The following is a 12,632-nucleotide window of genomic DNA, read 5'->3' on the forward strand; positions in this document are numbered from 1 at the left end:
TTGGAGACTTCTAAAGGCCACCTCGTATCCCAACCCGGTTGCGTACAGTCGCTGTTACCCTGGACAATATTCTGACAAGTGCCACCGGTGTAAGGACAGGGCAGACTTAGCCCACATGCTGTGGGCTTGTCCACAGGCGACAACGTTAGGTCGCAACATCGCTACTGTAGAGCAATGGGAGACAGTATTGCTCAGCTCCGACCCAGCTGATCAAGTCTGGGCCATTCAACTGGCCGAAGACGCTGCTAGAGCCCAAGGGCTCTTGGCCAACGTCTAGGATTACTGGCTGTTATGCAATAAAGTTTTCACTCTCTCTCTCTCTTGCACACTGTCCCTCCGCGCGTGGGCAGGTGTCGCAGCAGGACTGCTACTGCGGAGGTTCCCGCTGCGCGCCGTCTCCATGGCGGGGAGCCTGCTTACGGCACTTGGGGTGCTTCTGTGTGCTGTCTTCTACGATGTCACCGGAATAACCATCTGCTTCGGCGCCATCTGTGGTAAGGCAGTGGAAACACGCGTGTAAACGTTTCGCACAATAACCAATATTTCTGCTTCTGTTCTTGTGCAGGCTTTGGGCAAGGTCTGATTTTCCCCTCCAATGATTTGGCGGTCAACACCTATTTCAAAAAGTGAGTACTTTCTTAACCATAACACATATGGCGAAAGAAAGATTCCTGCATTCCGAAAGGCGTGCATGTCAGCGTAGCTACTTGACCGAGGAAACGCCGAAGCACAAATTCTTGCTTGGGGAGGGAGGTGTATACTGTTCACAATGTGTTTTTTTTGCCAGGTACCGAGCATCGGGAAGTGGAATAAGCTGGGCCGGCGGCAGCCTGGTCGCCTTCGTGTTCCCTTCCGTGGTTGTCTACCTCAACGACGTTTACGGATTGCGTGGAACCTTCCTCATCGTCGGTGGATTGACTCTGAACGCTGCTGCAGGCTCCCTTCTTATACATAATCCAGAGGATCGCGTCCCAAAGTCCCAGTCAACTGCCCACCGAGGACGTTCCGATAGGTACCAACCTGTAAAAGGAAACAAGCAGTTTAGTGGCGCTCGTTCCTACAAAGTGGCCGTCAACGCGGACGTAGAAAAACAGATGGAACGTGGCTACAGTGAACATTCACCGAGTGTGACGCTTATATCAATGAAGGCCGAAGCAGACGTGGAAAAACCGCACGGAGTCTCTCCTCGGAGGCGGGCTTCGGACAGTTCCGGAGCCGAACAAGGGGACACCGGGATAACAGGCAAAGAAGGGGGTCTGGTTGTACGCTCAGTCGATGCTACAGGTGAAACAGGCGAAGACAGCACGGTCAGTTGTATGGGGAGGATGGCCTCCGCTGTTCGTCGAGAGCTGGGCTTTCTGAAGAGTCCAATCACATATGTTATCACGTTGTCTGCCGTTGTCTATGCGTCCGTTACCGTATTTTACGGAGTCACGCTTGTGGACCACGCTATGGGGCAAGGGCTACCCAAATGGCAGGCGGCGCTTCTGTTCTCCAGTACTGGAGCCAGCGATATCGTCGGGCGACTTGTGTCTGGCCAGCTGTCGGATAGGAAGCTTTGCCAAAGGTAAGTGCCAATTTATTGGTCCTCAGTATCATTTAGCAGTGAGCTTGAAGTGGTCACGGTCGCATGTCCCTCGCTGTTTGTTAAACATTCGTGAATTCGGCAGAAGTCACCTTAAGCTTTCCAGCATCATTTCTTTGACACTGAGAAAACAGGGTACTTAGTCAGAGTCGAGATCATCAACCCTCAAGTCGTACCAATGCAAATCAAGCGCCCAAGCGTCCACATCGTGAGAACGGAAGCGTTAATACACAAACGAAGAAATTTTTTGCCTGAGCTATCTTATTAGCAAAAAGAAAAAAAAAGCTTCCTTCTCTTCTTGGCGTAGACAGACGGAGAGGCCGCAATATTCTCTCTAAAGTACGATTGAGAAGAGCGAAGGAAAATGCTACTATTTTGTGATAATTAGCGAATGGGTCGAAGCGGAATTTGCGCCAGAATTAATTTTTAACCTGCTGAAAGCCTTTTGTACGGCGTAGTTTCAACAAAGCTTAAAGGAAGAGCCAATCGCTCGTTGGGGAGTGCATGTTTTCATTAGCTTATGTGGAAACCAGCGTTTTGTATAGTAGGCGGCTCAGTGGCTAAGGCGTTGTGCTGCTGAGCATGAGGTCGCGGGTTCGATTCCCGGCCGCGGCGGCCGCTATTCTGATGGAGGCGAAAGGCAAAAACGCCCGTGTGTACAAGGTTTCGGCGCACGTTATGCCCAGGGGGTCAAAATTAAGCCCTCCACTACGGTGCGCCTCATCGCCTACGTTGCGTCGGCGCGTTAAACCCCACAATCAATCACACCATTTTGTATATTAGGGAACTTCTCAATGAACTGGCGGAAATAATTTAATGCGGCATTAAAGTTTCTGGAATCGAAAGGTGGCGCCATGTAGTGTCTGGACGTGACACTGCCGTAGTTATACAAAGAGCCCAAACATCTCTGTCACTTTCAACGTGTAATTCAAAAACTGCATAGAATATACCGCATTGTATTGCTGCTACCTCGAAACAAGTTTTTAAATACCTCTTTTCATCTCGCGTTCAGTTAAAGGTATATTGCTGGGCGGCTCACTGCCATGTTTGAGAGCATTCGTTCTGAAGGCACACTTAAACCTGGTAAATCGAAAAATTCCGCATTCAGACATTCTATAGTGCCCTATCAGGAAAACCATATGTGATGCCCCTTCAGTTGGGATAGAGAGCGTATACTCCACAAAAATGGGTAGGCTGTCGCTTTAGCTAGTGCATATTCACTACAATCCCACACGCTTGAGGTGACCCCAAAAGCTCACATGTCCTTAGTCCACACACAGGAAGCGCATCCGCTTTAAATTCCACCCGCGCGGCAGCTTGCAATTTAAAATTAGGGCTTGAAGATTACTACGGCGCAGACAAACAGGGACGAAGAAGAAACACGCACAACAACGCAGTGCCGAAATTAGGGCAGTGACGTAGGACCTCTTGATGATGCCCGCCAGTTTTTCAAGACTGTCAGCGCTGATGCCCTTGAAACTCGACGCAGGAGGGACGTGATGGCGATGGGCTTCGTGCTGATCGCGTCGTCACTGGTGGGCCTCATCTACGCGAACACCATGGCCCTGCTCGTGCTGACTACGGTGCTGTACGGCCTTGCGAGCGGCAGCCTTCTGATTCTCTTCGCTGTCATCACGGTCGAGTACCTGGGGCTGAAAAACCTGCCGCTTGCCCTGAGTTTCCAGTCGCTCGCATGCGCACTGGTGGCTTTTCCCAGGCCGCTTCTTATCGGTACGCTGCTTACTTCTAGCTATTAGTGCTTACGCAGGCGATAATCATAATGATAAGACCACTGCGCGATAGATTTGGGCGGACGTAAAGATTACATAGTAGGTATAAATAACCTGTCGCAATCTCCCTCGGCGCGCCTTTTAGGTGCGCAAAAGCTAATTGAATTGAATGCTCAAGTAAGGTGGAAATATCGGCGTCGCCTTTGCCAAAATATGGAAGGAATTCTTGGAATTTCAAAAGAAGTTAGGGATAGCGTGAAGTGCCGGGGTCGTATGATATAATGCATCTTCAATGCCGGTCATTCAGACGGATTCGAACGCATCATTTAGACCTGCCTCACCTGATGCATTGCCAAATCGTTCCATCCAAATGACCATGAACGTAACCTCTGGATGACTGATGGTGCACTTGTAGGCCCCGCACATGCCCAATGATTGCAAGCGTGGATTGAATACAACGATTCACCTTGCATCCTCTGAGCAGATTTGCTGCAAAGACGTATATCACGATATAAAATTGTGACAAACTGTAGAAGCTGGAGTGTTACGATGATTTAAAAAAATGGTTGTCGTACTGGGGCGAGGTAAACGCTGGAATTTGGGTGTGTCTCGTTCTCACCTAAAAAACAAAGCGGTATTGAGCAGCCGGAAGCGATATTTCAGCGCAGTCACTGGTGGGAATCGAACCCGACATCTAATGCGACCGAAACGAGAGGGGTGCCGATGAGTCCGTCTCAAAATATGACTGTGTGGTGATGAGGGGACTGACAGGAGCTTCGAGAGAAGTAGAAGGAACACGGAAAGTGAGCTTTCATGATTCGGTTACATCTTGACGAAGATCTAGACGAATTTAAATCACCATCAAAATCACAAACTGGTTCTAATTTGCGGCATCGATACCTTGCACGATAAAGTGCGGGCAGGTATCGAAGAAATAGAGTGATATCATCGTGACTCATCTCACCAGAGCAAATGTCGACGACGTGTTCATTGGCGGAAGGGGCGATGCTGGATATATATATATATATATATATATATATATATATATATATATATATATATATATATATATATATATATATATATATATATATATATATATATATATATATATATATATATATATATATATATATATATATATATATATATATATATATATATACATATATATAAAGGGACCCTGGAACACTTTTTTTTAGCTTTTTTGAAATCTCAAATGCTTGCAGATTGTAGCCAACCAACACATAATACAGTACTTAGGTTTGGGGGTCACAAAGTACCTCAGCCGAACATTACTGCGTTTTGGCCATAAAATAAATTAAAAACCTGCTCAAAAGATTTTCCCTCTTTCCCAGCCCTGGCCTTGTTCAACCGCTTAAATTACGTCATTGCAGCGGTGTAGCGGCTATTGGCCGGCTTTCCTTCAGCTGCAGCAATGAACGCATTCGATATCCACTTAAAAAAAAAAGCCACAAAAGCAAAGCAGTAATGAAATGCGTGTCTGCTGCGACGAGCAAATCCCGCAATGCTGCTCCGTGCTGGTGATAACTATAGCTTTCACAGTGCTTCGAGACGCGAGGGAAATAGTGAAAGCGTTTATCAGAAGTGTTGCAGAGTCCCTTTAAACTCAATACATGTAGGCAGAAAGAAATGACATTTATCTCCGAAATATTGAATGCCACCTCTGCTGCTATCATTTCCATTTTTGTCTCTCTGGGGACACATTTAAGGACTGACATGTGTCGCCTTGCACATGGATTCGTTACCACAACCAGAGGTTCGCACATTCGAGCGATCAGAGGTTAAATTAGAGAGAAGCGTACTAAGTGTTTGAGGCGTGATCTCACGCGCGAGATGTCACAGAGGTATTTTACACAACCAGACCAACACGTTGATGATAAACAGCTTGTTTTGTCTGTTCCTTACGCAGGCTACTACAGGGACAGAAGGGAGTCGTACGCCGGCCTCTACACGCTGATGGCAGCCACATGTTTCGCTGTGGGATTTGTTTGGGCTGTGGAGTGCTTCCGGCAGAGGCGGGCATCCAAAAGACGTCGGCAGGATTTGACACGGTCATAGGAACTTCGCTGCCTAGTCCCTGTTTTTAGTTGTGAACAAAACGCTGTATTATGCAGGTCGTGAAACAAGTGCGCACTGTATAATTTGGGAAGGAAAGGCGGCTTGCAGTACTTGAGGACTCAACAGAACGTGGCAGATGTGCACTGTGGTCAAGGCGTCACGTCAGTGCGACATCATTGTTGAGTCCATCCTCCTACTCCAACTTCATTGACGCTTTTTTTCGTTTATGTACAGCATGTTCATTTTGTTGATTTCTTTATTGAATCAGGATGTTTTATTTGCGGCAAGAGAGATTAAGAGGGCAGCTTTGGTGAATGCTCCGCCTGCTACGTCAGGTGGTGGCTGCAAATAAGCATGAAAATCAGTATCCCCCTGATAGATACCATGTTACATATCGAGAATATGTGACAAGGGTGTCGAATGTGGACCTACACAATGAAAACCATGGGGGTTGAGTTTCAGAAAACTAGATTTCCCAATCGCTAAAACGTCACAACAGTGGGGAAATTACGCGAAAAACGTAAAATGCAGAATATTTTTGGCAAACGAGGAACACCACGTCCACATTGATGACTTCAATTATAATGTTAGGTAACCGCATATATAACCGCCAACCCCGTTCTCCTCACTTTTTTCATGCTTAGCGGCAACAAAAAGAGCTGCTTAGTTTAAACAAAGTAGCTCCTTTACGTCCTGGTGTAAAATTAACACACGTTCTAACATATTAACATTTATAACATATCGTGATGATCACTTTAGTGAATATCGCAACTCTAGTCACCTCAAATTTGTTCTCTTGGTTTATTTTAAATATTTGTTGCTGTGTCCTTTGGTTGCGCGCTCGCGCAATTATAGAATAGCATACACTTGGCCATGGACAAATTGTAAATATGTCGGCAAATAAAGCTGCCCTGTCTACATGTTGATAATCGCTTTATTATATTCAAGTTTATAAACCTGCGAATGCGCCCATTTGCTGGTACAATCAGATCCTGCGCCATCTCGTAGGGTTTTATGGCTTTGATACGAAGTATATACCTCTTATAAAACTGCTGTGAAGCCCGGTTGTATAGTCCTTCTTAGAAATTATTGCGATATGTAATGTTTAGGCCTAACACAGGCCCATTGAACTGCGACGCACATATTACATATTATAACTTCCTTGTTGCTGTAAGTGCAGCTAGCTAGGCTGAATCCGCCGGCTCTTCAAAGAGTTTTCTCTCTTTCTTTGTTTTGCAAGGATTCACATGCCTCGAGCGGCCTGCGTTATGTACTGCAATAGGGGAATTTTTTTTAGCAAAACGTAAGTTTGGAGTTGGTTTGCACTCTGCAACCCCGGTGCCGTGAGCTGTGTCATGACTCGTGTAGAAAAATTCTGGAAATGTAGGTCTGCACAGAAAGTGATGTTACTGACTCACCATATTTATTTATTTATTTATTTATTTATTTATTTATTTATTTATTTATTTATTTAATACATACTGCGGACCCTAAGGGGTCCAAGCAGGAAGGGCACGTCACGCATACCACAAAAGTAATGACGTACATCATACGAAAATGAAACTTTGTTTTACAGGCTACAATACACTTCGTTATGTAACAACAATGCGTTTCGTTCTATACACCACAATACACTTCGCTATGCGTTGCAACAACACACCTGGTTCTACAACCCTACATTACACTTTGTTCTACAACACAAGTAGTAACGTGCGCCAAACAAATGCATAGTGCATAGCCCAATTTCGCCTCGATAACTATATGCGGCCGCGTGTACTGAGTTGTGTGCCTCATAAGTCGCGTGAAAGGTCTGACTGTCGGCAGAGAGAATTTGGCGTACATACATGCGGTCTTTGTGACACAAATTTGAAGAAACGTTATACCAGAAGAAGGATGATTTGATTTTAAATTAGAAACTACGATGAAAAAAGTTTGGACGTATTCCCCCGGGACACGTATCACTGTAGGTAGTAGAGCACATGCCGTGGCGTGCGAATTATATACATCATATACTCCGGAAAATACGCCCCCCCCCCCCCCCCCACGGTCTTCCGCCCCTCCTTCCGAGGAAAACAACCAGGCTGTTCCTCGCATTTACCGTGACATCCTTGCTAACCCTCGCCTCTCCCGCTGTACCCTCCCGCCATCCGACGACCGACTCACTGAGGACTGTACCGACTACAGGCGCCTCCAAACTAGCGCCTTTCCCCATGTGACTTTTCTACACGCCATCTATGCTTCTTTCCACTGCACCACCTGCGAATACTGACCATCCGCATGCATTGCCTACCACATGGTCCGGAAATATTCCCAAACCGTCACTCCCATTGCCTCCGCTACCTTCGAAGACTGGGCCGGCGTGCTCGCCAGCTCGGACTCAAGCGACCAGCTTTAGCTCGCAAACCGAGCCCACCTGGCCGCCACAGCCCAGTGGCCCATGGACCAGGGAGCCCTCCCACGAATCGGGAACCAGGAATAAGACAATACTAGTATAGTTTTGACTCAAATAAAGTTTACTCTTCCTTTACCTCCTACTCCTGCTCCTCATACACTAAGCTCGTTTCTGTAATGGGGGTTCAAAAATAATGTTTCTGAAATTTAAATTTCGGGGATAGACAAACTTGGGCTTTAACTTACAAAAAAAAATAACCCTCTGCTGCAAGACGAGAAATAAACCAAGGGATAGTTAGGGTTGTGCTACTTAAATACGATACTGTTACGGAAGCCAGCTGTAGTAGTAGTAGTTGTGGTTTGCGACGGGAAAGGGAAAGGAAATTCACTGGTGATATTTTGAGCTCGGCAGGGAGCTCACCTGCATACAACCCAGTGCAGGGGAAGGGAAGTAGTGGGGAGTGATAGGATAAAGTAGAAAGAGAGAGAGAGAGAGAGAAAGAAAGGTATAAAAAGAGCTGTCAGTCCTAGAAAGCTGTCAGTCCGGGCCCATCAGTCAATCACTGCAGTCCGGGCTACAGCCGCTACGTAAGGCCGGTCGTCTCCATGAAATAAAGTAGATAAGCGAAGACTTCCCGTTGGGTTGCCGCAGGCCCCTTCGGGAACAGAAGGTCCTCCATGCCGGCGCTGGGAAGGCCTCGACGCTGGAGCGCTCGGTGGAGCTCTGCTCTCGGCCTCGCGTGGTGGGGGCAGAAGCAGAGTAGGTTCTCAAGCGTCTCCAGATCGGAACAGTCCGCACATGTAGGGGATTCCTTGCGCCCGTGTCGGTGCAGACGGTCTGCCACATTGCAGCAGTTGAGCCGCATGCGGAGAAGCAGGCAGCGGGCGTCCCTGCTGATGCGTGTGGGCAACGGTCTGGGCACCAGGCCGCTCACGACCCGAAGGTCGGGGAGCATCGTCCGCACCATGCGGGCCAGGGCAGTGCGGGCCTCGTCGAATGCGGTGACGTCTTGGGAGACTGGGGTGCCCTCCTGGTGGGACTCCCTGGCGCGGGCGTCGGCGTCTTCGTTGGCGTCTTGCGTCTCCACTGTGGCCCGGCAGCCAGTGGAGCCGCAAGTCGCAGCCTCGGGAGGCCACAGTGCGCAGCTTGGTTGCAAGGGAGCGCTCCGGGTAGCCGCTGCTGTTGGTGGGTTGATCGGCCGCGTGCAGCCGCAGCAGGGCAGTCCTGGGGTCCGTGAGGATGACCGCTCCGGGGTGGTTATGGGAACCCCTCCCAAGGAGGAGGTCGGCGGCCAGGTGCAGCGCTGCCAGCTCCGCCCGTGTGGAGGAAGTGAGGAAGGGCAGGCGGCAGCTCCTGCTGGCTCCCAGCTCAGGCACCACGCACGCAGCCGCCCCCTCGCACGTGCTGTGCTTGACGGAGCCGTCCGTGAAGAGATGCAGGCAGCTGCTCAGCTCGTCCTGCAGCAGGGCGGCCGCCTCGTGGCGGATGGCCTGGGGTGGTGTGGTCCGTTTGTTGCAGACCCCGCGGAGGGTCGTGCTGATCTGCAGGGCCTCCCCGGTGTCTGGTGGTGGCGGCTCCAGACGGGGTCGGTTCGGAACCTCAATGCCCTCCTCGAAGATAGTGAGCAGCGCTCCCATGTGCGAGTTGGGCCGGCTACGGAACCTCTGCAGGAGCGGAGCCCCGTCGCGTACGGTCAGCAGGCGCTGGATGTGCCGCAGCCCCGTCTGCAAGGCCCGCATCTCGATGAGCCAGGTGCCCGCCTCGGTGTAAGTGCCCCCCACGGGCGACGTGGAGGGGAGGCCCAGGCAGAGGCGAATGGCGCGGCGTTGGTCGATCTCCAGCTCCTGCCAGCGTCGTGGTCCCAGGTAGGCGAGTGGAAGCGCGTACAGCACAGCTGCGGAGGCCATGCCGTGGAACATGCGCTGCGCCACTTGGTGTGAGCAGCGGCATTCGAAATGCCGCTTGCATGAATTTGCAGCTCGTATAACCCATAAATAAATCTTTATTAGATAATTTGGGGAGCGAACGTGCCCGCCACAAAAGTAATTGCGCGACAAAATCATCAGCCGTACCTGCTTGTGAAGGTGGAAGACTGGCGAGGCTTTGGTGACTAAGAATTTTCAACGCAGGCAGGAGCTCACTGATTATCTTGATCGGTCAGTCGTACCAACGGTAGACACACTCATTTATTATCTTGATTGGTTGCAGTTATTTGTCTAGATATGTCATTATTTTGTGGATCGCCTCTGTGCAACCTCGGACACGGTATTTTCCAGAGTGAAATCTATGCACGAGCGGCAATGAGTGGCGGGGTTTGTGTAATTTGTGTGGCACATGAAACCATGCAATGCACGCGAGAACAATTGTATTCAGCGTAGGCTTCATTAAAGTTATCTAATTTAGCAATATGGGCATAGGTCCCGCGATGTTGGTCGTCATGCCTGACTTGCCGCATTCGTCTGGCGTTTCTGCCCAGTTTTCATGAGTGTTCGCTGCCCGTCGGCGACAATTCTTTCTCGTCTCTGTTCCCGCCGTCGCTCCTCGTAGGTGCGTTGTTCTTCGGGAATCCGGACTCAAAAGAAGTGAAATTCAAAACGAAGGCATATCCTTCCCACCAAATAAAAGGAGGCAGGTAAGCAAGCAAGCAAGGAAGCAAGTAAATAAGAAGTTACGAACAAACAAACACACAAACAAACGCGCACTCACTGATGCCTCGGGCCATGGAACGTCTCGCGCTGTAAAGCCACGCGGAGCCTGCGGAGTTTTTATTTTATAGCCATTGGATTAAATTGCGCGGGAAAACCTGTAGCAGTGTTTGTAGACTGTACGGAGGGCATAAAGGCTAAAGAGAGAGCGGTATTTCAAAACTTATAAGGTTCCATAGTCTAGTTCCAGTTTAAGGGGCAGAAACGAACGCTGTTTCTGGTTTGGTGTTGACCATGGTCCAAGGACTTTGGCAGGGTTAAACGGCGGGTTGTCCAAAGTCAGGAGCACACTTTTAAAACGCTGCCTCGCAGCGTCATGACGGGGATATTATACAATGACGTGAGCGATGGTTTCATAAGGTTTACCACATAAACAGCATGCGCTTTGAAATTTGCCAATTTTGTACAGAAAATGGTTTGTATAAGCAGTGCCTATATGAAGGTGGTGTATAAGAGTCTCAGCCTCCGTCCGTGGGTACTGGAATATTAAACCGCGAAAAAAAAAAAGAGCGTGTATCTGCTCCTTCCATTGCAAATATCGAGAAAAGACGAAAGTCTTTGTCGACATTTGCCTAGTAAATCCCTTCCTTTGCTTTCCCGCTCACATCTCATGCTGTTCCTCTTCCGTCGCGCCCCTTCCAAGGAAAACACACTAAAGGTTTTCTGAAGTATATTTAAATTTACCGCGTTCCACTGCTCCAGGCCGGGTGCCTCGATGCCAGCGCTGCCTTATGGCAGAGACGCGCGTGAATCGAAGTGCCCTACTTCAGCGTTTATAGAACCACGTTGCCCTACTCCACGTGCGTTCCAAGCAGAACGTGAAACCTATTTAGTGGAACCTTTCGTAACTGTTGACGCTTGATTTCTTAAAATGCCGCCAGAAGCAATAGTGGCGCGGGTGACAGCAGGCGACCGAGGGGATTTTTTTTTTTGCAGTGGATGTAACGTTTCATTTCGCAAAAATCAAGCATCTATGAATTTTTTGTAAAAGAACGCTGCAAATATCGTTCATGTATTGATTTTCTGCCTTACATTTGCGTAATGCATTGTTCTTCTTGAACAATGTTGGCAAGTATGAACGTTAAAACCGGACTTAGACGTTTAGATTTGGCTATGAGTATATAAGACTATTGCGCGGATTTCGTTTCACTTTGGCCGGCTGGCTGAACCGAGTCCCAGACAGAAAGACGGACAGACAGACATACTGATTCCGCTTCCGGCTGCCGATTGGAGCGGACGCAGAATGGTGGGATCCGGGCGAGCTGCGTCAGCGGCCAACGCAGGCCGTGGCAACTCGATGCCGTTCGCAAGGACTACAGGATTATTCTGCCTCAAATACCTTCAGGAGAAGAAATGAACCGCACAGTTGTGCTGCATTGTGATACCAAGGGACGACCGTACAGAATAGAAGATTTTCGGCAGCTGCTCAAGGACTTAGGTGTCATTCAGGAGGTGAGTCCATGGCATTGGCACGTACCAAATGTCGCACGTGTGGCTTGTGAATTTTCGCACGGACGAAGCGAATGAGACGATTGTGGACGCAGGGCACCTAGACGTGAAGAAACGGGTGTGTCTGGTGGCTGACCCCAACAGACAGAAAATTCGCGTGAAACTTTATTGGGTGTCACAAGTTCGACGTGAGGAACGACACCATGTGACGTGTATTCGGGGCGTACGGTGAAGTGACCAGTGACCGCTGGAGAGTAGAAGACTTTGAAAACGCCGACTCGACGACTCGGTTCGTATGTTTGGTTCTTCGAGAGGGCGTGACCCTGGACTGCCTCCCAGCCCAGGTACGGCTGGACAATGGTACGGCTCTTGTGGTCGTGCCTGGAAGAGCGCCCATGTTCCTACGGTGTAACACCACGGGGAACATTCGCAGGGAATGCCGGGTACCGAAATTCGGCGAGTGTCACGGTTACGGACATGAGCGAGCTGAATGCATGCGCTCGTACGCGGGCGCATCAAGACGTGGCACCCACGACGAACACATTGACTTATTGAAGGACGGAAAGAAGCAGAGAATGCAGCCGCAGCTTTTTCAAACGAGGTCAAGGGGGACGACGAAGTTAAAGCTACAACGAAGCCTGTCGTAATCGAGACGGCAGAAACAGACACAAAGGAGGTATCGGCGGACG

The 12,632-nt window shown here is 49.2% G+C and overlaps 1 protein-coding gene across 3 annotated transcripts in view; it reads left to right on the forward strand.

Annotated features, from left to right (window-relative positions):
* The window catches only part of LOC144144462 (monocarboxylate transporter 12-like), a 74,971-nt gene that overhangs the window by 14,615 nt on the left and 47,724 nt on the right, over nucleotides 1–12,632 (forward strand). For 2 of the 3 annotated variants that reach the window (XM_077675918.1, XM_077675919.1), the window contains exons 4-7: nucleotides 351–494; nucleotides 566–626; nucleotides 788–1,567; nucleotides 3,075–3,316. In XM_077675918.1, the coding sequence (XP_077532044.1) occupies nucleotides 351–494; nucleotides 566–626; nucleotides 788–1,567; nucleotides 3,075–3,316 (1,227 nt within the window). Of the gene's footprint in view, nucleotides 1–350; nucleotides 495–565; nucleotides 627–787; nucleotides 1,568–3,074; nucleotides 3,317–5,248; nucleotides 6,328–12,632 lie in introns of those variants that run through there. The other variant, XM_077675921.1, reaches the window with a different exon arrangement.

Source organism: Haemaphysalis longicornis, unplaced genomic scaffold (genome assembly GCF_048455015.1).
Source record: "Haemaphysalis longicornis isolate Haplotype H1 unplaced genomic scaffold, Haemaphysalis longicornis Haplotype H1 scaffold_7, whole genome shotgun sequence".
In the NCBI taxonomy this organism is placed as follows: Eukaryota; Metazoa; Arthropoda; class Arachnida; order Ixodida; family Ixodidae; genus Haemaphysalis; species Haemaphysalis longicornis.